Below are 24,503 nucleotides of genomic sequence, written 5' to 3'. Positions count from 1 at the left end.
CACTTCGGTGCTGCGTGCTGTTCTTAGAGAGCTCCCATTCAGCTCTCTTGCCAAAGACCTTTCCACAACCCAGCAGATTCATGCCCGGTGCCCCTCTGTGAACTGCCAAATGGGTTACAAGCACCATCACTTTACGGCTGCTTTTGTATATATCCAGTTTGACCATGCCTACCATGAATGGGCCTGGACAAGAAGTAGGAGGGATCCCTGGCTGGTGAGAAATGAGGTAAGAGATATGTGAAGCTTCTAATCTATATTATTCTTTCTTCTGGAGTCTGGTATTTCTGCACAGCCTAGCTCTGCATGATGCCTTTTCAGTCTCTGCTGTTCTACATAGGGAAGCCCTAACTCTTGCAACATCCAACACATCGTTTTGTAGTCACCAGCTTTTTCTAGTGGCACAGAGAAGCTCTGATCCCAAGCTGTGTGCACAGGGGAAAAAAAAAAAAAGCAGTATTCACAGTTATAATTATATTTATTTGAGTAAATGCATGCTTGTGCTATTCTCCATGGACCTAAAAAGTAATTTTCACCATTACGGTAACTTACCGTGTAAGCAGAAATAGTTATAGAAAATAATGTTATCAGCAAGGAAAGGCTGTGTGCACCAGAGCTGCTGGAATTGAGAATGTCATTTATACAAAAAGCATTTCTCTGATTATAGGTCTCACTTGGGAGAACACTTCACATGTGGGAATAAGTTTACTCACAGTAGTTGCCCCATTACAGAAAACAGAGATGTGCATGGATAGTTACTCATGGGGGTAAACTTTTGTAGCCCATATACAGCAGTCTATTTCATTTGAGGACAGCAGAATGTTTCATGACTCTTTATAAAAATAAAAATATTATGTATCTCCCCTGAGGCCATTAAACCTGAATACAGTTTTAAATGCATCATTGCTTTTCCACTGCTTACACACTTATTTTTCTGCTTTTTAGTCAGATTGCAGAGAGAACATAGACAACAGTCAGCTTCACCAGTGTTCACATCCAGATGTTAACAATCTATCTCAATTTACTTACCTGGCATCTATTCCCCATGTCCCTCACTGCCTTTAATGCATTTCTCTTCCTAACATCCCACCGCTGGAAGAAGCCCAGGGACTAGCAGAGCATTTATCCCATTTTCTCGATGGAAAGCTGAGGTGCCCAAGAATTAAGGGTTAAAATTACAAAACATCATGATATTGCAGTGCTCTGCACAGTAGCACTAAGCTCTAAGCTATCCACCATTGCAGCAAGCTCCACATCTTAACTGAGGTGTTAAAGATCCTAACATTAGGGAAGATTCAGGACCTAGGAACAGGATTCACAAAAAGCAGCTCACTGGATTTCACATTTCCCATAACATTTGCAAAACTACCTCCCAATGATACAGTCCTTGCAGGTTCATGGTAGAAGTCTTGTCTGTGATTATACACTGAGGAAGCGAGTGACTGCCCCATTGATTGGGAATCATAGCTGCTACGTCCTATTCTAACAGTGTTACTGACGCCTCAACAGCCTTGGGAAAGTCACATACCTTCTTTTCTGCATCTTCCCGTGCATATACATGAGCCAAGCCCTGGTCACAGCGGTGTCCTGAAGAACCAGGGTAAGGGGAGGGCGAGATGGAAGAGACAAAGGTTTTCTCTCCAGCTCAACCGTAACACTTTGATTTAGGTATCAATTGGCAAAAGTCACAAAATCGCCAACTGACTCCATCTTTCCACCTATTGCCAGGTCTTGAGCCCTGCACTCATCGTCTCCACTTCATTCCCGCTCCTGTCTCCGTGCACAGACTCTGTCAGGCTTGCTGCTTTCTTCCAATCATTTGTCAAGATCATATTGGCCAGCCATGCAGAAGGTGTTTTCCAAGGGAATCAAAAAATGTCAGATAAGCTTTTTCATTAGAGAAAGGACAACCAGATCGGCTGCAACAGAGCATTACAGGGCTGTGGGACCCACTGAGAACAGCAGCATGAATCTCTCCTCAGCGAGCACATGAGGACTGGCCAAAGTGCTGATTCCCCAGATTTATGAGAAAATTGCAGCCTGGGTTTACCCTGACTGTATCTGCGAACCACTTGGAAAATCCCTGTCATTACTCCCTGTGTCCACCAATGTCTGTATATAAAGAAACAGGGCATTTTAAGATGGATAGGGTCAAGAGCAATGAACTCTGGCTAGTGCAAAAGGCACTCTCAGAGTTGCTGAAAGGTTTCTCTGAAATCTAGCCCAACTAAACTCCGTGGCAAAGAAAAAACAGCTCCTAACACAACCATGCAAGGGCTTCAAAGATCCACAGTGCTACCTGGGATAAAGTCGTTGCATACACACGCTAAGAGGCAGATGTGCATATCTGGGAAGCACAGGAAATATGGAAGGGGAGTAACACAGAGCGAAACCAGAGCTCTGGACACATCACTGAGTTAGCAATAGCCACAACAGTGCAGCTCTCGGACACTGTGGGTGAGAGTACAGTCACCAGCGTGCTGCGTGTGATTCAGTCACGATAGAAATGCTCCCCTGCTCCAGTGCACTTCAAGTCTATGCAGATGAAGCACAAAAACTGCCTCCACTCAAAGCAAGGCCCAGAGAGATTAAGCAACCTGCTGAAAGGCACACTGTCTACTGCAGAAATGGAGACAGTGTCCTGATCTTTCAACTGCCAGCATGTACCCTGCAGACTCTGCTAACCTAGTCATAAAAAAATAAATAAATAAATAAATCACTCAATGAGTAATACTGCGTTCCTTTATTTTATTCTTCATTTTTGAAAAGAACCAAATAAAATTACACTTTGCCCAGGATTGCTGGGTTTGAGTGCTTGGCTTTTTTTTTTTTTTTTTCTCCAAGAAAAACAACTGTGTCCTGGCAAATTAGTTCTAATCACTAAAGATCAAGGTCACAGCATTATTCAGTCTCTGCAAGGACCCACCAGCCCCTTTTCCAAGGGCTGCTCTCCACCCATTCTATTATTTTTAATAGCAGGACATGCTGACTCATTATTATTGATTGATTATCCTGCTGACTGCGAAGCACCATTCCCCTCCTTGTTAATTCAAAACTACCTCATTCTTCATACTTCATAAATTAATATATTATTGGAGCTGCAGCAGTAAAGGAGAAAGCCATGGTTCAGACAGAGGTAGAGAGGAGTGGGAAAAGGAAGGAAGTCTCATAAACCTGCCCTACATCAGGACCTACAGCCGTGCCCACCCTGCTGGCAGGCTGGTGATGAACCCCAGGCAGCCCCTACGAGGAGATACATCCCGACAGGCCGTCTTTGCCGCTTTAACCAGGCAGGGCACTCTGACAGCTCATACAAGTCAGCTCTGGCCCACTTTGTAAAAGCAATGGCCATGCTAAGCGACAAAATTGCAGCTTTATTTTAGTGGATGTTATAACTTCTGATCTGTCCTTTAATGCTTGCTGACTAAATTGGAACAAACTACCTCTTTATTACATACCGACAGCTGACATCAGGGAAGCTCACATCTGAACGTGGATGTGACCTTTCCAGTTTTACCCCATCTCTTCTCTTTACGGCCTCGTACCAGCCCCAAGGCCCTGCAGGAGCCTGTCTCTCTAGAGCTACAGGGTGAAGTACACAGGCAGAGCAGTAGCAGAGATCCCTGCAATACAGAAGCGTGAGGACACGGAAAAGACAAGAATAATGCATAAAGTTCAGAGGAAAGAGCCCACCTCCATCACCTCGCAGTGACAACTGCAACTCTACACAGTGGGAGTAGGAGTTTCATTCAGATTTTACCATTAATTACATGAATACATTTCTTTAGCAGCAGTTGTAGAGATGGGTCCTATTGTAATTCCTCACTTAAGAAGAATGAAAGAGAAGAAAATAAAGAGGAAGAGAAAGGCATGGGGAAGATGGATGAAAACAGAGTTCTGTAGCAGTGTCCTTTAATGTCCTACAGTTCAGAAGGCCTAAACTATGAGAGAAGGAATAGTTCAGAAACTTATGAAAAAATGCAAGTAAAAGCTATCGTAATGCATAAGCACAAGGAGATGAAATGCTTAGATGCATAAGGCTGCACATAGGCAACCCTAATTCTGGAATTTCATAATATAGGAATTTTTTTTTTCTTTGCGAACACTGAAACAATGTAGCATCTGTAAGCCAGGTATAAATAGAAACAGATACCTCTCTCTCCCTCCCTCCGCCCCCATTAAATAATGCCATATGCGAGCATTTCGTTAATTATCTGTTCTGCGCTTATTTTAGAAAAAGTTGACATGGGCAGTGGGTGAGGTTCCACAGGTTTTTTGCTTAATGCACCTGCTTTTTCAGAGAAATAACTGAAAAAGCTCCAAGAACCTCCAGTTTTCATGTTCATGCCTACTGAAGAACAGCCTTCCCTGGGATACAACGATCACATTGTCCCAGACTAAGAAAGGGAAAAATCTGTGTTGGGGATCTCATGTAAACTTGGATCCCAGTTCTGTGCTGTCATCTGCGCTGATGAATGGGTGCATCCAAGACAGCAGACACTACAGGACCTCTGTTTATTTCTCTGATTTATGTCAAGTCAGAAGTGGTAAAATCTAAATCTGCATAAGACCAGACCTTACTGGTTTCTTCCTTCTTGAAGTACAGGACCCTACAGGTCAGCTCAGGTCTCAGGGGGGCATCTGACACGCCAGATCCCAGTTTCAGGCTATGGCAGGGCAGAGTGCCCTCTCGCGGGGGCCCCTTGATTACAAGGATCCCCAAAGAGGCACAATCCCCAAACAATACAGTTCTGATCAAGTTGACAATAGCAAGTAGTTTGTGAGATCCCAGCGTAGGAGAAAGGTCACAACAGGGAAGTACAAGCCTGCAAGGAGGCACCCACATCAGGTTCACATCCAGCGGGTGAGGCGTGGGCAAGTCTGTAAGTGACCAGAAGGACATGAAATATCTGGAATTAAAGAGATTCCTAGATACTGCAGTGATGTGTACTGATAAATAAATAAATAAATAAATGAACAGTATTACCTTAATAAAAAAGTAGCTAAATCTAAATCTTACGCTATTGTTTGTTCATGCATTCCACCCAGAGGTTTCAAAGTGCTTTACAAAGAGCAATGAATTAAATCTGCAAAGCCCTATTTACCAGATGATGAAAGCATTCATTAAAAAAGAAAACAATAATTAAAAAAGATTGTGAGCATACTCAGAAAGACCTTATGTTTTAAGAGTATTCTAATAATGCTACTATTTTGCCTCAGCATCTCAATGCCTTCCATTCACTGACGTTCAACCACTTTTAAAATACTAATGAATTAATTCTACCAGCATAGGGAAACTGTATTTCCTGTCCAGTAAGGGTCAGGAGAAGCGATAGAGAAAATGCGACTTTTCTGAATTGAAAAGGGACAGTAAAAACCCCTTCAAAAGGAGAAATTTCTCAAGTCTTCTACTTCAAGTATTACAACACATTCATATTTCAAGAGATCCCATTTCAGAGGGTTTCAGGTCATAATTCTGCAAACATGTACAAAAAAAATCTTTCTTTTTTTAGGTAAGAAGTTCAAGCTGAACTTAATCAGACAAGTAGAGAGAATCCCACGCATAAGGGCTCCCAAGACCGAACCCTGCAGATCAAACATCAAGTCACACATCGTCTGACTCTGCTATGGATGCTATGAGTGACCTTAAGGAAATCGTCTTTGCCTAATCAGAAAGTGAAGGAAAATGATACTTCTTCATTCCCATCTTTATTCCCTATGTACATTGTCAGTTCTGAGACTAACAGTGACTGTCCCTGAAGTGTATTTACCAGATAGAATATACCGCAACGTTGACCAAACTGCAGTCACATTTGTACAACCTATTGGTATGAATGGAGAAATCTGAGCTCAGCTGATCCAGATGCTGTGTTTTAGAGCTGTAGCCGCTCCTGCGCATCAGCAGGCAGGTTCTGCCCACCGAGGCTCTGGAGGGAGCGACATGTTTTTCAGAGTGCTGAGAAGCCCAGGAATGTCCTACGTAGCTCAGTAAGTCCAGAGAAGGGGTGCAAGAAGAAATGATTACCACTCAATTTGCAGTTCAGGTAATTTAGTCCCTGTTAATGGCAGCTGCAAAGCCAAGAGCTATTCAGTAAATGTATTTCTTTGGGCTGAAGGAAAAGATTAGGGATAAAAGACAGTTGAAGAAATAGTTCTATTACTCCTGCCCCATGGCTCTAGCTCAGCCCACCACCTTTGTGTTATAAATACGGTCTCTGGGATCACACCAGCAAGTGTCAGTTTGTAGCACATGCTGTTTATCACAATGTCAGTATAATAAGGAAGAAGGGTCCAAAGAAACCTTCCATCTGCCAAATGGCTTTAGGATACTCCAGAGCTCAGTTCCTCACCGATAGCTCGGGCTGCAATCTCAGGGGAAAAAAAAAAAAAAAAAAAAACAAACAGCAGATGACTAATGGGAGCTCTGGCAAAGGATGGCAGCTCAGTTCAGGCTGGGTTAGCAAGCATCAGGTGTGCGCTGGAACCTCTGCTTCATTAGCCCATCACACATCTGAGGAGCAGGGAGAAAATAAAATGCTGCAGAATTCCCACTGGGATCAAATGGAGTAAGGTATAAAGGCAGAAACAAAAGCAATTCAGACCACTGTTCCGCCCCAAGGCTCCACTCACAGCTCAGGAATTCCCTTTGGAGACACATATAACCAGCAGGGGTTTGCTCCCAACTTATTATTCTTTAAGCGTGCAAGAAGAAATAAAAAGCAGGTCAAAGGGACTTGCACTCAGTTAGGATCTCTAACTCCTGTAAGAGCACAGGTGTCGCTCTCAATGTGTTCGCTAGCTTCCAGTTAGGTAGATACATTCCTCCGCAATTCCAATATTACAGTCACAATTAACTTCTTCCTTCATTAACCTGAACTGCAACGCAGCATTGCTCTCTGCCAGTGCTTAAACAGTTGCCTCACTTTATCCCTAAGAAGCTATGTAGAAACAAACCTAATTAGACTCCGCTTTCAGAGCTTCCAACTTGCCAAATGCATCCAAGCATTTCTCGTTCCGATGGGCTGAGTCCAGAGGCATGAGTAGGTACGAGAGGTGTCGCGTGCCTTTGGGTTTTATGGCGTCAGCGATTCGGACTGCCCTTCTATTTTGACTCTGTGACATTTGGGAAACTAGTCTGCAAAACCATTCCCTCAAAGCTCTTTGACTGAGCACCACAACTTTGTTTCTGCCTTATGCTGTTTGCAGCTACTGTTCACATCCCTTAGCTAGAAGGTCTATTGGCAAATAAAATCTCTCATGCTTCAGTTCTGCTATAAGGGAAAAAAAAAATGGGGGGAAATCCTCATTTCAGCCCCTGTTGCTGGGTGATGTTTCTTTCTGTGCAGAGAGTCAGCATAATATCACCTACAATGACGATTGTAAAAGCACAGGAAAAAAGCTAAAGATGAATGCATCCCATTGAAATCCAAAGCAAATTCATGAAGGAAGGTTTTCTAAGACATCAGAACCATTATCACAGATCTTACATGCAATCAGGGCCTCACACTTATCCGCTTCCCATCTGAACAATACTGTATACAGGCAAGTGGCTTCTGGTTTGATTTTGTTGGTTAGAGTTGTCATTCTCTTCCTTTTTTTCCTCTTTTTTTCTTTTATTAAATGCTTTTTAACTCTGTCCTCTCAACCTCCACAGGAATCCCAAGAGAGGGATTTTTAGAGATAAAAGTTTCCTAGTGAAAACTGGGTTTTCAACTAAACAACAGCTTCACCAAGAATATTCACTCTTCACAGAGCATTTTGTGGAAAAAATAATACAAGAAATCTATGGTTCAACAGCAATTCCTTGGGATTCAAAACGGCTCCTTGGTGCCTGAAAGGAGCAGCACTTCAGTTACACGGCATTTCTGTTCTGCTCTACTTTCTGCACTCCTTGGAAAGACTCTACATATCTCTATCCTATTACCAACAAACGAGGAGAAAGCAAATGTTGATGAGACAGGTGATCTTACCCAAGAGACCAGCCCATGCCAAGGAACAGGGACTCAAAGCACTTCAGCTCCAAGGAGTGCTATTTTGAAGCATGGGCAGTTAGTCAAAGAATTTGAGGCTTGGTTATTTGCAGAAAATACCCACTTTTCTAACAAAAAGTTTTCAGCACCACCAATAAAAAAACAACAAAATTGGGATAGAGAGAAAATGAGAATTAAAGAAGTCGGGAGAAATGTTCATATTAAAATAGAAGAGACTGTTTTTTCCCCTAGCACTTTGGAAGAAATAAAAAATTGTAATTCCCACACCACTGTAAAAATCTGTCTCTAGTAAAATACAACTAATGCCCCAAAAAACAGCATTAAAGGTCAGCAAAGAACTGAGATTCTCCCGCCCAGCAGAGAGCAAAAGCAGCCTTTCGTCATATCCCTAAAGACAGAATAGAGGCGTGTAATCGTGGGGTAGATAAGTCAAAGCTATGAATTTTTGAGTCCCAACTTTTCACAGCACTCAACCTTTAAATTGCCTTCATCTGCAAGGAAGGCGTGTTGCTAAACATACACGAATGTTTCCCCTCTCTGAAGTTCACTGCTGAATCATCAGGCTCATTGCAACCTGTAGGCTCACTGTCAACTGGGCCTAGGCAGATACTTTCTCACGTGGCCTCTCAGGCAAACAACCTGGTGGGAGGATGCACTGAAGGGAAAGACGGATCCTGGAATACTCTCTGCTGATTAGAGCCTCTTCATGAGGGTGGAAGCATCACAACAACAGGCACTTGGTCTCCCACTGTGACTCAAAACAGTAACTCTTAAGAAAGCCATAGCCCTCAGGAGTTCTGAGTAGTCCAATTGCTATGTCTAAGGATCACGTGGAATTTCACAGTACTAATGAGAACTCAATCCAGATTTTCCTGATCTAAATACTAGCCCCAACCATGGAAGTGAAAAAAGAAACAGCCCGACGACCTGCCAGCACAGCAGATAAAAGTCCAGCAGTTTCACTTCCCAGCAGCAGAGCCCATACGTACCCTGGCCAGTCACAAAGTGCCATGAAACCATGAGTTTGTTAGTTCTTAGAAAAGGGGAACTAGCAGTATGACTGCTTCACAGGGAGACAAAGCAGCCCTGGCTCACGGAAGGAAACATCTGCTCTGGTGCAGCCATCCCTGATGGAGATGCACATTCACAAGGGGCTGCAGCGCACTCGACTATCCCCTTACAGCTGCTCTCCAGAGTGGTCCCATTTCACATGCCGGGGGCTCGCTCAGATCAGCAAGCCAGCCCTGATCATTAGCAATGATGCAAGACAGGCAAGAGGAAGCATAGCTGGGAAGAGGTGTTCTCAACCACTCCATTTGACGTCTGCCTGTCATTACATTGGCTTAATTACCACTGCAAAACCTCAAATTACACAACCAAAGGGGCATTTTTCAAATACTTTCTTGCGATTTCTAGGAATTGTCCTGCACAGACACTCCCCATCTCACCTCCGCAAGCAGCCAGCAGCAGGACGGGTTAGCAGCTGGGAGCAGGGGCTCTGAGACCCAGCCCTGCTGCCTCTGCTGGGCACCACGTGGGCATGCAGCTAAGCCATCTCAGCTCTCAGTCTTGGCTACAAGCCTCTATGCCTTGGCTAACTCTGGGAGCTGATATCAGCCAGTAGCAATTCGTAAAACCAAGGCACACTCACAGACTGCATCTGGCCTGCAAGTGCCAAACACCAACACAGCCAGGAGATGCCTAGGGAGAACTGAGGCCATCATGGATTCATCGTGATAACAGCAGGGACTGAGTTTCTTCATCTCTTCCCCTCTCTCTCCTGAGCTGCCTTTTTTCTCTTCAGGAACAGGACATGACCTCTCCACTGCGATTTTGCCCGCTGATAAACAGTAATGACCGGCTGGTTTCACAGAGGAGCAGCAGGCACGAAGGAGCGACCGGCTGCTTCCAGGCTGCTCCACGATGCCCAGCACTCGTCAATCTGCTGTGGCAGGGAGGACATTACAGGACAGGGCAGGAGACCTAATACTGACAGGGTTAACATTCAATGCTCTGCTGGGGCTCTCTGGCTAGGGATGGGAGACACACGCAGGAGCAGCTTAGAAGGAAGCCTAAAGAACACGAGATGAATAAAATTGACTAAGTATATAAACCAACTGCAACAAGAGTTTTTAGCTTAAAAGAGGAGGAGAGTCAACAATATGTGAAGCTAACAGGGGACTTGCTTTTGCTATCAATGTTATATAGCAGATGCTCAGATATGACCTTTGAGGGTGGCAATAGAAAACCCAAGTGAATGCAAGATTTTAAGGCCTAAAGGAGCCATTAAGTCATCAAGCCTGACCTCCATGTGCAGTACAGGCTCCAGAATTTCACCAAGTCATTCCTGCATTAAGCTCAAAAACTTATGCTTGATATAGCTTCCAGAAAGGTATCCACTTTGTAAAAAAAACAACCACACACACTTTAAAAAAAAAAAGGATGAGTGTTGGAGTGCCATAATTCAGGATTCTCTAATAAGCTCTCAGAGGGGCTTTATGCCCTCCCATGAGTGTAAGGTGTGCATCAGACATGGCTTTCTTGGGGGCAAGAGGGAAAAAACACAAAGAGATGGGTCACAGGCTCTCAGATCCTGAGTGGAAGCCATGTCTCACCCAGCTGCTCAGCCCCTCCATTTGGACCTTGGCCCCGTCTGATCCCCTGTACTGCAATAAGCAGAGATGTTGCTTTTGAGACCATCCCCCGATGACCTGGAACCACTGAGCACTGAAATACAGCAGAAGCCACCGAATAACTTGCCATATTCACACCAAAAATAAAATAAAAAATACAAATAAAAGAAATTGGAAACAAAAAGCTTTTATTTAGAAGAGGAAGAAAGAAAAAGAGCAGCTTTTAAATCCTCCTTCCTCATATTTTAATTGAGCCCAGGGTTATGCCACAATTCAAGTAAAAGATGTTTATGTAACCAGCATTTGGCTGAATGTATAATTCCTATTTAACAGCTGAAGAGAGGCATTTTGGGGCTTCAAAGACATCTGACAGGTAATTCCCACTATAGTTCTGCAGGGTAGCTGAGAGGTAATTATCCTTCTCACTAGTAAATCAATTAGGAATGAATGTATGGAAAGCTTTTCCCCTCCTCCAAGTAGCTGCTAATCCTCTAAGCACTAATGAGCAGAGAGCATTAGCAACAGTGTGCAAACCCATCAAAAATCGACAGGAGCTGTGAGGCATGCAGGGTCCAAACAGTACCTGCGAGCTGATGCCTAAGGAGAAAATATCTTGCCTGGCAAAGGTCTGCACGTTTCGTTGTGCATGCACAGCCCTTGCGCACGTCTGTTGCTTTTGGTGTCTTCCTCCCACTGTTTATTGCCTAAAATAAAGATCTTTTTTTGGGGCTAGCAAGGGATCACTGAATTTTGTTCAACTGGCCAGCACTCATGCTGTTAGAGATGAAGGACAAGGGATCTATCTAGGTTTGCTCTACCAGGGTGCAACTGATTCACCTCCTGCTTTGTGATTCATTATTGGTGGTTGTCTGTGGGAGCTCAGCGAAAACATGATGCTTACTCTGCAGGCCACTGAAACACTATTCACCCAGAGAGACTGGGAGAAGATTACAACCTAAGTGCATTTTGTGTGGCGCACAGCTTTATGACTCTGTAAGGAGTAGGTGCACAAGTAAGCCTGATATTGAATTTGATAAACCCCAGATACTCCAATCCAGTGACACCTTCTCCAGGCACTTTTCAAATGCTGCCTGGATGCCTGGAATTGCTTCGCCTGTCAACAAAGCAGAGTCAGCTCTGGGTCAGGACAAACCAGCTATTTAACCATGCACAGTAACAGCATGCATAAATTTAGCAGAGATAGAAAGAATGAAAACCAGTTTTTCCCACAGCAGGCAATACTGAAGCTTGGTTTCCTGTGGATTTTCCTTACAGCCCATCTCTACATTTCAAAAGACTTTTCAGAGGCAAGACAAAGAGGGAAGACAGGCAGGTCCAGAAATCATTTTCTTAAAAGATTATCACTTGAAACAAGGAAACAGCAGGTAAAGAGGGCTCTGCATGTCACTAAATGATGAGATATAAGTGTTATTAATAAAAAAAAAAAGAGAGAGAGAAAAGACTGCTAAATCTGTAAAGATTGATAGCTTGAGAAACTGCTAGAAGATAAACATATATCCTAGTACTCTGATTAGTTAGGGAGAGTTTACGCCAGTGACGTAGTATTTGTAACTGAGCATATTGCCTCTGATTTGGGGTGGGCAGAGTTGCTTTGGAAACAGAATGAACAAGAATTAACTCTTCGGCTAGCTTCATGGATCCATCGTGTTGGATTTAGGAGGGGGGAACTGTTGGGCTTTTTTCTTTATTAAAGGCTGGAAGAGTTCATTATAAACATACTTCATTTCCATTTTGCTCAGAACAAAGTAGTCAAGGTAGTTTTCAAGCAATTCAGCTTCTGCATCAGAAAAAATAAAAGCTGACCCCTGCCCACTGCCTGCTCCCTCTCCTCCATACACTCAAACACACATATATGGTTGTCTATAGTAATCAGAGCTACAATTGCCTTAAGGTTGAATACACTGAAATAAACATCAATCTTGAAACCTCTGTGGACTGACCAGTGATGGAAAAAACAATAGTAATAATAATAACAGCATGAGTAGCAAAATACAACTTTGCAAACCTATCGAGGGAGGCAGGAGATGGGCAGTTTGGAAGTGATCCAGCAGAAGGGGCTGCACACCATCCAACCACACAACTCCCCTGACAGCAATTAGCTACACGCTGCAGCCCTCCCACGTTGATTTCTGTGGGTAGCTGAAAGCGCCGTTGTCCCGCCACCTCCCTTGAATCAGCGCAGCCACTAATTTTAAATCAAAAAGGCACTGAGTGGTAACTCCTGGGCTGCGCTGTGCGAGCCAGCCGCAGCCCTAATTGCATCACGTGGGAAGCGTGAGCAGGGGGTTGAAAGCTATGACCTCATATTCTCTCCTACACATTCAAATCAAGCCTTAGGTCTCCCACCCACTCTCCCAGGCATATTCTCCTTTCAGCCCCCTTACATGATGTAACCAATGAAAATGTCATTTACATCTTTACCTCCAACTCCTCTGTCAAGCTAGGAAAGCATAAAAGGGAAAAGTGTTGAATGCAGGAAGGAATGTCTTTTACTCAGTATTTCTAATAATAAAGTGGCAAAGAAGTCAAGGGAAGGTGTATTAGCCGAGGCAAGTATTAGCTAGAATCCCAGAAGCATTTGTGCGAGTTCAGCTTGTTTAAAGGTATAATAGTCAGAAGCAAATAAAAGCTATCCTTTTATTTCTCTAACAACAGACTAGACACATTCAGCAGGAGATTAAGGACTTCATCCTGATCAAAATAGGCAAAAATAGACAAAATAGACATAATTCTACCAAACTCGATGGAAATGCACTAGTGCAACTTGGAGCACAAATTTCAGCTCTCATGAATTGCCAATGGATTTTACTTTAGGGTCATAATTCCTCTCAATGAACACAACGTTGCAATTTTATTTCTATAGCTACCTGGTCACTGCCTCTCCCTTACCTTCCTCTTGTTAGTGGGACTGACATAAAGGTAGCTCAGCACAGTCTTCAGGCCCACTTTGTCATTTAGCTTTTCATAGGTAGTGCCATAGTCTGTCGACCTGGAGAAAAGAGGAGACAAAAAGAGTTTGTGTGGTTATCAGAACTCAGGGGAGGAAAATGACCATGCGAACCGATAAGAGTTACAGCGTGACCATTACACTACTGAACATTATTACCCTTGCAACTACAGCTTTTGTGTATCATTCAGGGTGGCCAGCAGAAAAGAGAAGAAAACTGGAGTCCTTTGGGTAGGGTCTGTCCCTGTATTGATTGCTCCTACAGGGCATGGGTAACTACGGTGCCACTGTGAAGATCTCTGTGGACTTCAGGGGGTTCTGCTCTCATGCACTGGTGTCCAATTGTGGTTGATATCTATAAGGGAGGACTCTGATCTCAGCAGCACCCTCAGCACAGAAACTCTCTTTTCAAACAAATCCAACAAAGGAATCGAAATTAAACGCATCATCAACAACTTTATTTACGTAGGGTGATTTTTGACTTTGAGATAGGGATCCAAAAGCAGCTCAGATTTGTAACAGCTAGAGAAAAATGTATCTAAACTGGTATCTTGAGTCCTCAGTCCCCCCCATCCTACTTTGTGCCAGGAATTTAACTTATCTGAGTTACAGAGACAGATTCAGGCCCCTACACTAGCAAATCCCACCCAGAGGAGCAGAAGATCTGGGGGTGGCATTACCCATTCGTGACTGGAAAAAAGGGCTGCTTCGTCACAGAGGGTTTTCTGCGGCTTCCTCCTCCTCATTTGTGGGCATTGTCGAAACCCCACTTTGCCCTGCTTGTTTCTCTTCTCTGTTTTCATACTCTGCTCTTCCTAACAAACAAGATTTTTTTCCTATCAAAACAGATCAACAATTATCTAGTTCAGGATCCCACTGTGAACAGAGGTCAACACCAGCTGCTTTAGGAGTGGGTGTACCGAGCTGCATGCAGAGCCCACCCCCCACACCCAAACAGCAGGGAAGACCCGGCTCCTGACTCCACGCATGCTCTATCATATAGAGGAAATACGATCCTTACCAGGCAGATAGGGAAAGACCCTCACAAAGAGCCTCCCAGAACAAACTTAATATTTTATTAAAATGAGAATTTGTTCACGGCCCCTGACTTCCTCTCCTTAAGCATCCTTCTTACTAAACAGATTAAAGAACATTTAGAAATTCAACACTTTTCCTGGAAATGAGCTCCAGTAACTTTCTAATTTTCTAAGCTCAGCAAGCCTCCAGCATCAGCAGCCTTGTGGTTTTGCTTGAGACCAACCCTCTGCTGCTTGTCCACTTGACACGGAAATGGCCCATGTCATTCTTCTGGCATCGCAGTGAACAGCACCGCTGCGCCCAGCAGCTCTGGGCTCCTGCAGAAACTGAGCAACGCCAGAGCCTGCACCCAGCCCGGGCCACCTCCTCGTTGCTTTGGTGTGGCTAGCACCACGCAGAAGCACGCTGAAAGGGCCACGCTGCAAAACCAGATGGCTGGTTTCAGACTTCCAAGCCAATCAGTAACAAAAATCCATGAGGTAAGAGGCTTTATTTTATTACTGATGAGGCTCTAACACATTTACTTTTGCATATCTTTCAAACACAATTCCTCACTGTTTTGCAAACTGGTTCTTTCCTGGAATGGGCTGAACTAACCTTCCTCTTATGAACACCCAATAAGGGGTGTTTCAAATCTCGCACAACTCCTTGCTTTGGAGTTTAGCTCTTTAATACTAAATCTCTCTGTAGGTATCAATGCCATACAAATCACCTAGCAGCTTTCCCTTCCAGCAAACTTTGAAACTGAAGCAGCTCGATTAATAAAACTGAATAATTCAGGACAATTAATTCCACTGCACGAGGCCTCCAACACATACAAATTCAACAGGTCAGGAGTCCTCAAGTAACACTAAGCTCTAAGCAGTGGATAACAGATGGAGGGCAAACACTGAGGTGCTTCCTCAGGCCACCCCTTTCCAATGGTGCTGAAGTGCCAAAAAAGCCACATCCGTGACTATCCATGTATCGGCCACCAGCCAATGAGAGAGATCACTGGTTTCAATCAGCAGGCAAAGAGAATACAAATAACAGTTTAATATTCTCACAGAGCTACTTTGGTTTTGTTCTCCGAGGCATTTTCAGATCTCCCGAAATGCCTTGCACTTCTAAAGATGCAGGCTGGGTGCCCTAATGACTCTTTCTCATTAAACCATTATCACTCATTGCATTTGCCCTTTCAAAGAATAGCTAGAAAAGAAGAAGGATCATTATTTCGTTAGCTTCTCTAAGGCTTTCTTTATTATGATGACAGACACCACTGGCTTCACAGAAACATCTCAAAGGATAGCACAATAATACACTGTATTTCCACAGCACTTTCCCATCCAGAGATCCTAAAGCTTTTGTCTGGTGTTAATCCATTCAAACTAGCAAAGTCCCAAGGGCCATACTGGGAAATATTATCTCCATTTTAGAAATGAAAAAGCCCTGAAAGCTTGCACAGGTAAAGGTCCATCTTTTTCAAAGGCAGGCATCTACAGTTAATCATTTCAACTTCTTTAATCATCCAGTGCATTGCCTGATACTCAAAGCTGCTAAACCCCGAACGCTACCCAATTCCCTAGTTTGAAAACAAATATTTATTGAGGCATCAATAAAGTTGGCTGCCTAATTTTAACAATCTAAGCCTGAACATTTTCACAGACATGACCCACACGTGGAACAGAACAGTTCTGGCTCAGCTTTTAATCTTAGCTTGAACCCTTCAACATTACTAACTGTTCATCTTTACAGTCACAAATTCCTAACTGAGCTACCACATGTCCTTACAGTTGCTTGACACTACATGCTACCAGGATATGATATTTTTTCCCATTCCACTAGTTTAAATAGCATATACTTCAAAGCACACATTGAATGGGTCGAGGGAAAAAAATGTTATAGCTATACAAAATTGACAAAAGACTCAATGAAAGCAAAGAGCTCTTCCATACGTCACACCCTAAATGCCTGCTTTAACTTCGGTTGGGACCTTATGGCCACCTGATACAGCCTAGCTGGTTCCTCTGGTTTACTCCCTTAAGCCATCACTAAGAACTGAGCATCTTCAAGGGCCTCACTGCCCTCAGTCTCAGGTTGTGGCAGCATCACATCCCCATCACTGGCTGAACACATTCCAGCCTCTAAAGATCCTCAAATTAATTAGCTGATACTTGAAGATTGCTTTTAACTATATATAGAGAGATAATTTTTTTATATATACATACAGCGCATATACTCACACACACACATTTAACAGTGGTTTCATAAAACAAATTGTTGCAACTCAGTAAACCACTGGTATCACTGAAGCTGTTACAATGTGGGATAGATTCTGGCTATATATAAAGAAGCTGTAAAGCTCAGCCCATGCATTTTGTCCCATGTGTCCTTGCTCATTGATTTTACAGTGTTTCACTATCCCCTCTACCCTGCATTCCACCCTACCAGCCAAGCTGCTGGCAATACCCCAAAAAGGTTGCACAGTGCAAAGCACTAAAACTCGATGGGAAGTCCAGTCTTGAATGGACCTTTGTCTATTCCAATTCGGGTTTTTCAGTGTTTATAACCAGCAGACCTCCACAGCCATGAGGAGGAATCTCTCTGCTAGTTTCAGGAGGATAAGGCAAGACTGGATCCAGCATAACAACGTGCCATATACGTATAACCAAAATAAGTAAATGAGGCTTTCCCTGAACATGCTGTGGCACTAAATTCTATGTATTCCCTTGGAAAAAGCAAGATTTATAAGGTAATTCATTTGTTAGGAGAATGAAAACTCTCTTATAACCATATTTTGGTAAAAATAGTTGGGAAAGACAGTCATCTGCTTGATTCCACTACCCTGACAGGCCATCATACATTGCAACCACTGCTGCAGTCTGTCAGAGCAGGGCTCAAGGGCCACACAGAGGGCAAGAAGCTTCTCTCTACCAAACCTAGTCATAACTTGATGTATTGAAACTAAGAAATCCACCTTATTCCTATAGTTCTGAGCTTAGGCTTCCTTGCAAATCCGCAGACAAGCAGACATGAGCCAGTAGACTCTTTGTGGTAAGATTTGCTCACCGCAGGGTTGTGAAACAAGTGTGGAGAGAGAGGAAAAAAAATTGGAAAGGACAACTGCCCCCCGGGAGAGCAATGGGAGGGCTGCCCTACACTCTGAGATGAGTTTACCTCCAAAAAGGACACAGCACTGTTGAAGGCCATCTGAGTATCTTTCAGAAGAAACTTTATTTCAGATGGTTTCTATCTCAGGGCTCTGCCAGGCAGAGCAAAGGGGGGTTTGTTTGCCTGGAGTCCCAGCTATTCACCTATGGAGATAGTCTGTAAAATATGTCTCAGCCTCTCGGGAGCAAAAGAGCTGTAAATACTGGGACTGGTTGGCTGGGAGGTACAGTCAAACCCCTGGAGTGTACATGTGCCACCAAAACCCCCTGTCCTCTGTGTCTGTTACTCTTCCTGACTGTGCATGGGGAAGGAGCAAGTACGGTTTTGATTTTAGATTCTCAACCTTTTTCCTAAGATGTTAAAGCTTATGCATTCATCTCCAGATCAGTCCCCTACACACACATGCCCAGCCCCACATTGAGAACTGCGCGGGAGCACAGCTCCGCTTAAATTAGCACGAGAATATCCCGGTCCTCCAAGCACTTCAGAGAGCAATAAGAACACACACAGCCCAGACTAACATTTTCCTCTCTTCTCCTGTGCCTGCAAATTGTCTGCTTGCAGTGTACCTGTCTCTCTATAACCCCCAAACAACTTGTTTTTACCCACTGGTCATTTTTCTCCCAGTTTGACAGAGAAACAAAAATCCCAGAGGAACAAAGTTTCTGCAAGTTTCATAAAAACCAGCAGCCAGTGAAAGGAGAGCAAACTTCTTAGTGCTTCACACTCAGAGAAAAGCTGCAGCATGAAACCAGATCTCATGAGACACAAAAGCAGGCACATCTCTGAGCATAGCCAGCTGCAGGAAAACATTCAAACACAGCTCTCCTATCAATACACTACAAAGAACCCGACTGCACGACACAAGAAGTCAGGCTCCCTAACTTCCACTGCTCGTGCATCAGTTTGTTTCTCCGTCTCTCCTTCCCCTTCTGTCCCCCTCAATTTTCCCTCCCTGAGATACAGGCGTTTCTGAACCTACAACACTCTGAGAAGAGATTCCTCCAAAGCCCGAGTTCAGCTTGCCTATGCTCAAGTGTAAGTCCCTGTGGACAACTACCTTAGTGATAGTAAGTGACCCAGGACACAAACAAAAGCCAACTCAGCACTAACCCACTGCACTGCTTTGCACCACTAAATGGCTTCTTACGGGAGCACAGAGTAGGTGCCAGAACCAGACACCAGGCTGAGTACACAGTTACTGCCCCAGAGCATGGGAAGCTCATGCCACTTAGAGGCAAGGCAGAGGGCTGCTCCTCACCGAAAGGATATCAGTCGTTTAGTAGCAGGTGTGGAGAAGCTTTTGCCTGGAAGCTACACACCCCTGTTAGCAAGGCTTGTGTGCCGTCAGGCAACAGCGTGCTGGAGGCAGCCCCATGGCTTCCAGCTAGCCAAGAGCATTGGCAGAGTCAGCCTCTCCCAGCGTATCAGGCCATCCCACGCCAAAAGAGCCTGAATGATCACAGAAAGCAGCAGTGGGACTATAGGCTGTTTAGGTGGTCTGCTCCACCAAAAGTCATCCTGGGTCAAAATCCAGGCCCACGTGCTTTCAGTGGAGCAAGGGAGAACCCTTGTGCTATTCCTGCACTGAAGAGGACAGGGGTGCCGGTCAGGTAGTAGCTCCTGTGGACAAACACTCCTGCTTGAGGCCAGTAGCGCTTCTATGCTCTGGCTCTCTAAAGTCTTCAGGCTCCAGGTAGATTACTCCCTTTCTTCCTTGATCAATATTTTGGACTCTTTCCTGGCTTTTGTCATAGTCAGCTAGGGCTGTTATGTGGTTGAACACTCTCCACTCCCAAAGGCTTTTTTCATATTTAGATACAACAGAGATAAGCAACCTTCACTCTCCTAGGGCTGTTTAGGAGCTCAAAGTCAGTATTTGCCTTGGGCAGCAAAATGCCTGGAAAAGAAACACAGAGTTGGCCCTGCCACTAGGCCAGCCCCAGCTGCAGCCCTGGAAAGGCAGGCTGACCACTGCCACCACTGAGGGAGGGAACAGGGGCAAGTCTAGCAACGCCTGCCAGAAGCAGCGGTCACAGTGCTACCACCTCTGCAAGCCCAGCTCCCCAGGGTCTCCCGCCTTGCCTCTCCAGCGCTTTATTCCAGCCTGCCTGGCAACCAGGGAGCCTAGGTCCAGCCTCCAGCCTAGGGCAGCAGAGCTCCATGTCCCTTACCCTGCAGTAGTGCCTGCAGTGAGATCTGCTCTTCCCAGTGCAGGTCCAGCTGGCTGATGCAGTCACACACACACTGGGACATGCTTTTGTTTTGTTTTTTAAGTCAGAACAATGGCTGTACCGGGTCAGCCCAAAGGACCATCTAACCTCGCAGCCAGGAGGCCATGGGCACTGTTATTTATACCACCAAAAATGGCTGTGACTGAGCTAACAAACAGGATCCAGCCCTTAGTCCCTCCCTCTCTGGAGCTGACAGAAGTCTGGACAGTTTCCAAACAAGGTTTCCACAGAAGTCCTGTGGGGCAGATCCAGCTGACCTAACCAGGAAATCCACGTATCTGTATTCTGTGACTATCAAACATCGCTGCCTTACCCTTAGACATTATATAGCATTATAACATTAACTGTGCTGAGCGCTTGTTTTCACCCAGTCATGATTCAGAGTGACTGGGGTAAGCATAAAGCCAGAAATATTTTGTAACCACTAACAGAAACAACTCCCTCCCGCCAAAGAAAACCATGGACGCTAATGAAAGTCTGGGGAAAAGACTAAGGACAGGGCAGCATATGGTACCGTTTCCTTGTGTAGTTCCCAGGCTCCAGCAATGTGTCATCACGGACTTCCTAAATTGAAGATGATGCCTTTGTGTGCAATAGCCATCAGTGGGTTTTTCCTTCCATAAATTTGCCTAACCCACAGGGAAACTTTTGGCAACTTAATCATCATATGGTAATAAACACCAAAATCTACCTATGTGTTGTATGAAGAGATGATTCCCTTTGTTTTAACTTGGTAGTTTAATTCAGAGCCCACTGTTACCACTTAATGAGAATGAAATCATTCAGCCCCTTGCTGCCATTTGTGATTTTATTGATTGTTGCCATATTCCCCACAGGTATTTTTTCTGTCTGAACAGTCCTCATTTATTTAGTCACTCCTTTTACAACCTCTTCATATCTCCAGTCATCCTGTGACTACTCTTTCTAGTCCAATTATAGCTTTTGTTGTGGATGCCTGGGAGCTAAAACCTTAACAGGAAGATTTTTTTTTTCCCCAGACATACTATCTAAGTACATCTCAACACAAATCCTGAGTATTTTAAAAAACCTAAGTAAACCCACTTTTCCCTATCATATACAAGGTTTCACAACCTCAGTACTTCTAGCATCATAACCCATCAGTTCTGTGGGACTTTCAGCTCCAAAGTTTCAAAAGTATCTTAAACTGGAGGTCCCACGGGGAAAAAAAAGTTCAGGTAGATCATAGTTTTGGTGATTTCTCTTGGAAAATTTTTTTAATCCTTTTAATTGTATACCATCTTAACTGGAGAATTCCCACCCCAATTTCTATTAGGATACCAACATCCTTCCCTCTCCCCCTCTTTTTTTTTTTTTTTTTTTTGATTAATGACAGTTCCCATCACCAAGCCTTCTGAAAGAATTGATGACGACCTCTGTTGATAAACTTCAATTTATACTATACAGTGGAAAGTGGCAAGACAAAACGGGCTGTCATTGTGCATTAGTCTTTGAGATTCACAGTTCAAAACGAAGGAGAAATGAGCTGCCTATGAACACTGGCTTCCTGTCTCTTCTTGCAGTTTTTTTTTTTTTTTTTTCTTTTGACAGGCAAGGTATCCTCTTTCATTTATCCCACCAGGCAGCACCACAAACATTCATTCCTCATGAGACGACTGCTCAGAGGGGCACAAACTCAGCCCCTGGAGATGTAGTTTCTGGATCTTCAGACTATAGGGACAATGGACACCAATTTGAAAGCTGTGTCTGCATCACTCTTGTTCCAACTGCCCTGTAGGAAAACAGGGGTGTTTTGGATAACCCCAGTAATCACCGACTACACAGAACAATGCAGGGTGCTATTTGGTGTCCAATAACATTCACCATCAGCTAGGCGGATATTTGTTCCCAATCTCCTCCCTCTCCTCTCCACCCATGTCTTCCCCTACCTCCAGATATACTATATCTGTGGTACAGCAGAAGGAAGTTTCAGATCTTAAATAATATGCAGAATCACTTCAACTAGGAAGAGACTCCTTTGAGATGTGGTGGGGGAAGAAGCGAGTTGCAAGAAATGTGTTTTCTTGCAGGAAACAATGGCAAGGAAGAAGAAGGATGCCTAGCAAGGAGGAAGCAGGAATTGCCAGATAACACCAAAGAACAACTTTGAGCAGTGGAGTCCTGTGTTCCCTACCGCTAGGAGTTTTAGAGTTTGTATACCTCAACTACCATGGGATATAGCTGGTCAAAGGCAGTTCTGAAGCTGCCTCCCCGCTTTGCTTCTGCCACAGGATCTCTGAAGTGGAGATAAAATACAAACCAAGCTGATGGATCTTAACACCTGATGGTAGGCAAGAATCTGAACTATAAAACTGAGTTTTGAGCCTATGGCAAAGCATACTCAACTTCTGGAGAAACTGGGATTATGATCAAAGCACGGAAGCTGCAGGTGTAGTGGTTACTAAGCATTGTTTTATATTCTGCAGAATAGCCCACAATAAGAAGGCACACAAAAAACCAAGACTAGTGCCTTCTATTACAATACTGTAAATAACTACTTCCCTAGCTGTAAGAAAGATTCTACCTTCTCCATACAGTGGAAGTTTATCTCATCTTTAGTTTAGTTACCTACAAACTATGTATCTAGCTTTATCTCCCAAGTTTATCTATGTTTTCTCTCTAACCATGGTGGTACAAATAAAGGGACCTCAGCCATCCTGCCTGAGATCACAAGTTCATCATTTATTGTAACATATGAGTGCTCCGTATTTTAGTGTCCATGGGACAACAACACACCAGAGGTATTTCAGAACGCAAGAAATGCAAAAAGGAAACATTTAAGGAGAATTACTACTAGAACTACATGCCAAACAATATCAGGACTCCACTGTGCCATACATACTCTATAGCACTACGAAGAGAAGAGAGGAGATAAAAGCAGAGAAATGTGATGTGGATTTCCCACAGTCAGTGGTAGAATCAAGAATAGAAACTAAGACCTCAAGAAATGCAAAACGGCTTCTCTCTGAAAGCTGGGACAAGCACTTCCCCTCACTGGACGTTTGCCCTATTACACCATTGATGACCTACTGAGGCAAAGCTGATGCGTATTGATGGAAACTGCACCTCACAGAGGAAAGGAAATAAAACCCCCCACACATTTTTTTAATACCTTCTTACTATCCCCACAGCCAAAGCCACACAGGTATTGAAGAATATCCATATCAACAGTCTCAGCAGGGATGTCAGAACCTGAATCATCATCTTGACACTTTTGACCTGAGACAGACACCACCTAAGACTCAGTTCAGTTTCCATAAAATGGGGGTGATCTGGAGCTAAGCCAGTCTAGCTTTACAGAGGTTTCCCTCCTTCCTTCTGCTCTGGTCTCTGCATGGTATTGGCATTACTTTTGTACAGCATTGTAGAACTCCAGTTCATCACTACTCATTTTCTATTTGTTCTGTCTGAAAGATCTGACATATTTGTCTTGCTACTGATTCTGATGTATTCTAATTTTCCAAAGAGGTGTTTTATGCATCCCTGATAAGACAGCATAGCAATTTGATTCCAACCAGTTGATTGACTCAGCACAGAGACGGCTTTATCATGACACATTCAAGAAATTTGGTCCAGAGGACACTTAAAAGCCTCAGAGATAAAAGGCACCTTTGATGACAAAGCCTCATTAATTAATCAGATATTAATTAGATTATTAATTAGAAACATGGCCATTCCCAGGCCCTTTTCTTTTCCCCTTTTATTACTACAGCTGAAAATGCTTCTGTAATGATTCTCTTAACAAGCTAATCATTTAAATTTGCATTATTATGTAGCAAAAGGGAAGTGCTTTAAATGTGGAGTTTTTTGGAGAAATTCTAGAGGTTCAGTTTAACTTCTGTCCTATCAAGCGTATTTAAACTGAAGCTCCCTTTAAATGTGGATTGAACAGAATATTGAGGGGAGACTGTGGAACTGCCCCATCGGTAAACTCTGTTACTGTGTGAGATAGGAGGGCAGAGACCTCCTCCCAAATATCCAGAACAGGTCCAGGCTGCGCAGTATGAACCGACCTGACAGTAGGTCACATCACCCTTGTAAGACAAGGGGACAGGCGATTCAAATCTCAGTTTTACAGCAGGGGATACCAACATTAGTGTCCACTCATGCCCACTGAGATGGTGGCTGTGGTCAGGGGTTACCAGAAACTTGCCTTTGACACACTGTGTGCCTGTTTGGGACTGGTGGTAGGCTGCACTATGGGGACATTAGATGAACCTGAGTCACTCCTGATGTAACCCAAGGTGCACTGATTTTTTCAAACTGCCAGTGAATCTTTGCAAAACTGATATAGATAAAAAGAAGGCAGTGATGGAGGTGGTTTAGTTCACTTCATTAGACAGAGATATTAAAACTCACAGCCAATTCCCAAAGCAACTTTTAAAATCAGCCTGCAGCATGTTCCACCCTCTACCTCAGCCAGCCCATCTCTTACAAGCCTTACATCTACCTGCGACTCCTCTGGTTGCAGCCC

At 43.9% G+C, this 24,503-nt stretch overlaps 1 protein-coding gene across 1 annotated transcript in view; it reads right to left on the bottom strand.

Annotated features, from left to right (window-relative positions):
• SORCS3 (sortilin related VPS10 domain containing receptor 3) overlaps positions 1-24,503 on the bottom strand; it is a 315,056-nt gene that overhangs the window by 150,645 nt on the left and 139,908 nt on the right. Inside the window, exon 3 of the mRNA XM_067300219.1 lies at positions 13,532-13,631. Coding sequence (XP_067156320.1) covers positions 13,532-13,631 — 100 coding nt within the window. The remainder of the gene's footprint in view (positions 1-13,531; positions 13,632-24,503) is intronic.

Source organism: Apteryx mantelli, chromosome 7 (genome assembly GCF_036417845.1).
Source record: "Apteryx mantelli isolate bAptMan1 chromosome 7, bAptMan1.hap1, whole genome shotgun sequence".
Classification (NCBI taxonomy): domain Eukaryota; kingdom Metazoa; phylum Chordata; class Aves; order Apterygiformes; family Apterygidae; genus Apteryx; species Apteryx mantelli.
Note: the sequence above shows the minus strand (reverse complement) of the source record. Positions and strands in the feature narration are given on the sequence as shown.